Genomic DNA, 5,061 nt, shown 5'->3' on the forward strand with positions numbered 1-5,061 from the left:
GTGTATGTTAGCAACATTATATGACAATGCGTATTATGATTATATAATAATTCTAAAGTTTGAAAGATCTAATTTCAATGGACTAACAATATCTGGTTTTGCCTTCAGTAAGTTAATTGCTGCACTAAAGCATAATGATGGCTATATCCTTTAGATAATACTTTAAACTTTAACATGCAAGAATCATCAAGTAACCTAACAAACAGAGAAATATCCAGGGTAGTTGTACCATTAAGTATCCTCAATATCACAAACAGTGAGAGCATTGATATAGCAGCAACCTTATACAAGAAAGCAAACTTCTTTCCAGTTCATGAAGAGGTCATTTCTTCATCATCAGTAATGACAGTGGTAGGTTCAGCTGTTATTAGTATAATAGTTGGTGGGATACCTGATGGCACTGAACTGATTGATCCAGTTGTAATCATTTTAGCACTAAACAAAGAAGTAAGGCTATCCCTGATAAGAATATGTTACATTTTCAAATTATTATTGACAGCATGTTACAAATCCTCATTGTGCTTTCTGGAACTTTACTGGGGCAGGTAATAATGCTCTATTCTAGTTTGATTTTGTTGCTTCATTCAGATGGTATTGGTAATTGGTCTATTGATGGTTGTACTACAGTAGTTGATCCTAATGATCTCAGTAATGTCACTTGTTACTGTGATCACTTAACCAACTTTGCATTACTTGTTGTGAGTTTTCATTATAATACTGTTTAATGTCCATTAATAATTCTGTTAGGATATATCTACTAGGACTGGCAATGGTTCTTCTCCTCCTCCATTTGGTGTTAAATTTGAATTTGACACAATCACTTATGTTGGAGTGTCTCTCTCATTGGTTGGACTGATCTTAACAATCCTAACATTGCTGGTATTCAAGTATGTGTACATGTCAGTCCTAATAGGTGTGTAAAGGTATCTTTAACATTAGAAAATTAAGAAAGAAAGATTCCAGCAAGTTCCACATTCAACTATGTCTCTCATTGTGCTTTGTGATAATTACTCTTGTCACTGGAATTGATAAAATATCAGTGAGGCCACTTTGTATAAGCATAGGAGCTCTTATACATTACTTCTCTCTTGTTCACTGGATGTGGATAGGAGCAGAAGCTGTGCTGATGTTCCAAAAAATAGTAATAGTGTTTACAAACATAACTTGGCGGTATATACTAATCGTGTCTATTGTTTGTTGGAGTAAGTTAACATTGATTATTCCTTGTAATTCATACTCTTGAAGGTGTACCACTAATACCAGTAGCAGTCTTATCAGGCATTGATTATAACTACTACATTACACTAGACAAGGGCTTGGGATTGTAAGTATTATCTCCATGTGCATATACTAGCTGTTATCTCATTTAATTACTTTGTCTTTCTGATAGTTGTTTTATAGGTAAAGAGATACCGTTCTTTGCAGCATTTCTATTTCCCATTGCTCTTATCATCCTCTGTAATATTATTGTGTTCATACTTGTCATTCGAGCTACTTTAAAAAATGCCATTGAAAGAAAAAAGCAGATGAGCAATTCCTCTTTCTCTGTATCAGAAGTACTAAAGATGTTACTGTCTTTTACTGGTATTATGATCCTCTTTGGTTTAACTTGGGTATCTGCTGCCTTCACTTTCATATCTGAGCCTAATGTATCTTATACAGTCCAGTTTATATTCGCATTTCTTAATGCATTTCAAGGATTTTTTATATTTGTTTTCTTTATTTTACTAAACAGCGAATACAGGAGGCAGTGGACAGCTATATTCTGTCCTTCACAAAAGAGGACCTACTCAACAACCACTCCTAAGGCACACAAGTACAATACATACATTACTACTAGTCAAGCAAATGGAGCTGCTTTAGCTATCGAAAATGCTACATTTGACGATAAAGAAGGAACAATGAACACCTCAATGTAGACTTATGAATTATTTGATATCATACACACTTTTGATATTCATGTACTGTACATTCAATAAAGTTACTTTCTATCATAGGCATATCATCTATATAGCCTGGAGGATAAATTATATGGGGGTGTAAATGCAGGATGCCTGCATGTAATAAACAAGCCACATGCAGCCTATAGTGGCAAGACAATTAAAATAATTATACATTAGTATAGTCTCAGGATACTACTAACAGCACATTATAGTGGACCATTATGTATTAGCTACAAACAGTCTAGCCGTTGGATATGTGGCCTTCTCTGCTCCTTTTGAATTCTCTTCTTGTAGTGAATGTCAGTGGTACAGGTTCTATTAATGCCTTCTTATTATTCAACCTTTCTACAAATGAATTTTGTGCTGGAGTCCCTGTCATAAATCTGTGGATGGATTTTGCCATAGCTAATTCATCTTGCATAACATACAAGAGTAAGTTATACATGTATCCATTATATCATCCTAAGACACTATGTACAGGTTCCATTGTTGCTAATATACCACAGATGCATGCAATACCATTTCATATCGCTGAAGATGACAGTGTGACATTTTATTGGATAGATTTATTTCCCAATGATACTTGTATGACATCAGTTAATGCAACACTTGAATATTATATGTTTAATGAGTCAGTGCCTTTCTGTCCTGAAAAACATGATGGTTATGTGTTATCTAGTGCTGAGACAATACTAAATCAAACTATAATGTTCAGTCATTTGAATTCAAGTGTCTGTAATGGCAGGGTAATATCCATTCCTTTATCATGTGGTGGTAGGATGACAAGTTTTTCCACAGCCGTTTCATCAAATGCTGTTTTTGTTGTTCATTCTTCAGCTGATGTTCACTTTACTGTAATGGAGACCTCGTCTGTTCGCATTCAGACCTCAGCTGTTATTTCTACTGCTCTGTCTACAGTCATTTTTTCTTCTAACACTCACTCTACTGCCTTTCAAACTTCATCTGTTCACTCAACAGTCATGTCTACAGCCATTCATTCTTCCTTTCAATTTTCTTTCTTTTACTCTACTACTACCCACTCTTCAACATCTTTTGCCAAAACAGTAATGCCAACTAGTACACTTCAAAGTTTGTATGTGCATTGTTTTTCCTTTGAATTATTTATTTGTAGATAATTATTGCTCTCCCCAAACCGATGTTAATGAGCATGGTCAGTTTGATTGGCCACTAACACTAGCTGGAATGACTGTTACCATATTGTGTCCTAGTGGCCCTAATGGAGCTACAGCAAGTAGAATATGTTCTGCTTCTTCTGATTGGGAATCACCAGATGTGATGATGTGTGCTACTACTGATGTTACAAATGGATTTATTGAATTATCTAAAGTATTCCATAATTGATAAATGTATATACTTGTGTATATATATGTAGGTAAACATCACAATATTCAATACTGATTTGGTTTCTAAAAATATGAGTATTCTAGTAGAAAATGCATCAAGAGTTCTTGCTGATCAAAATGCAAATAATATTTTAATCATAGCAAATGTAACAAAAGATATTGTGAATGTTTTTATGAGCCAAATACAATTAGCCACTCAATCATTGTTTAATAAGGTAAGAAGGTATAATTTAGGTCATAATAATTGCATCTATTATAGACTATTAGTTTTATAATTCAAACTAATGATTTGATTGAAGAATGGCCATTTGATGTACTTGAGCTATTGTCCAATGAGTGAGACAATTATATTATAATACATTACTATAAACTTATGCATATTTTGTATACTAACAGTATCATACAGTCATTTGAGGAATTTGTAAGAATTGGAATTAACTTAGAAAACTACACTAGCAGCATATCAGTGACTGCAGAAGATATTGTTTTTAGAGGAGAAAGTGTATGTTAGCAACATTATATGACAATGCGTATTATGATTATATAATAATTCTAAAGTTTGAAAGATCTAATTTCAATGGACTAACAATATCTGGTTTTGCCTTCAGTAAGTTAATTGCTGCACTAAAGCATAATGATGGCTACATCCTTTAGATAATACTTTAAACTTTAACATGCAAGACTCATCAAGTAACCTAACAAACAGAGAAATAGCCAGGGTAGTTGTACCATTAAGTATCCTCAATGTCACAAACAGTGAGAGCATTGATATAGCAGCAACCTTATACAAGAAAGCAAACTTCTTTCCAGTTCATGAAGAGGTCATTTCTTCATCATCAGTAATGACAGTGGTAGGTTCAGCTGTTATCAGTATAATAGTTGGTGGGATACCTGATGGTTCTGAACTGATTGATCCAGTTGCAATCATTTTAGCATTAAACAAAGAAGTAAGGCTGTCACTGATAAGAATATGTTACATTTTCAAATTATTATTGACAGCATGTTACAAATCCTCGTTGTGCTTTCTGGAACTTTACTGGGGCAGGTAATAATGCTCTATTCTAGTTTGATTTTGTTGCTTTATTCAGATGGCATTGGTAATTGGTCTATTGATGGTTGTACTACAGTAGTTGATCCTAATGATCTCAGTAATGTCACTTGCTACTGTGATCACTTAACCAACTTTGCATTGCTTGTTGTAAGCTTCAATAAATACTGTATGTTTAATGTTTATTGATAATTCTGTTAGGATATATCTACTAGGACTGGCAATGGTACTTCTCCTCCTCCATTTGGTGTTAAATTTGAATTTGACACAATCACTTATGTTGGAGTGTCTCTCTCATTGGTTGGACTAATCTTAACAATCCTAACATTGCTGGTATTCAAGTATGTGTACATGTCAGTCCTAATTGATATTTAAAGGTATCTTTAATAATAGAAAATTAAGAAAGAAAGATTCTAGCAAGTTTCACATTCAGCTATGTCTCTCATTGTGCTTTGTGATAATTATTTTTGTCACTGGAATTGATAAAATATCAGTGAGGCCACTTTGTATAAGCATAGGAGCTCTTATACATTACTTCTCTCTTGTTCACTGGATGTGGATGGGAGCAGAAGCTGTGCTGATGTTCCAAAAAATAGTAATAGTGTTTACAAACATAACTTGGCGGTATATATTAATAGTGTCTATTGTTTGTTGGAGTAAGTGAACATTGATTATTCTTTGTAATTCATACTCTGAAGGTGTACCA

General features: G+C 33.7%; 1 protein-coding gene across 1 annotated transcript in view; it reads left to right on the top strand.

Annotated features, from left to right (window-relative positions):
* Positions 1 to 5,019, top strand: part of LOC109587851 (adhesion G-protein coupled receptor G6-like) — a 9,627-nt gene extending 4,608 nt beyond the window's left edge. Inside the window, exons 6-12 of the mRNA XM_020004072.1 lie at positions 3,704 to 3,809; positions 3,866 to 3,914; positions 3,962 to 4,254; positions 4,307 to 4,352; positions 4,396 to 4,505; positions 4,557 to 4,696; positions 4,749 to 5,019. Coding sequence (XP_019859631.1) covers positions 3,704 to 3,809; positions 3,866 to 3,914; positions 3,962 to 4,254; positions 4,307 to 4,352; positions 4,396 to 4,505; positions 4,557 to 4,696; positions 4,749 to 5,019 — 1,015 coding nt within the window. The remainder of the gene's footprint in view (positions 1 to 3,703; positions 3,810 to 3,865; positions 3,915 to 3,961; positions 4,255 to 4,306; positions 4,353 to 4,395; positions 4,506 to 4,556; positions 4,697 to 4,748) is intronic.
* Positions 5,020 to 5,061: the final 42 nt, after the last annotated feature.

Source organism: Amphimedon queenslandica, unplaced genomic scaffold (genome assembly GCF_000090795.2).
Source record: "Amphimedon queenslandica unplaced genomic scaffold, v1.1 AMPQUscaffold_12423, whole genome shotgun sequence".
NCBI lineage: Eukaryota > Metazoa > Porifera > Demospongiae > Haplosclerida > Niphatidae > Amphimedon > Amphimedon queenslandica.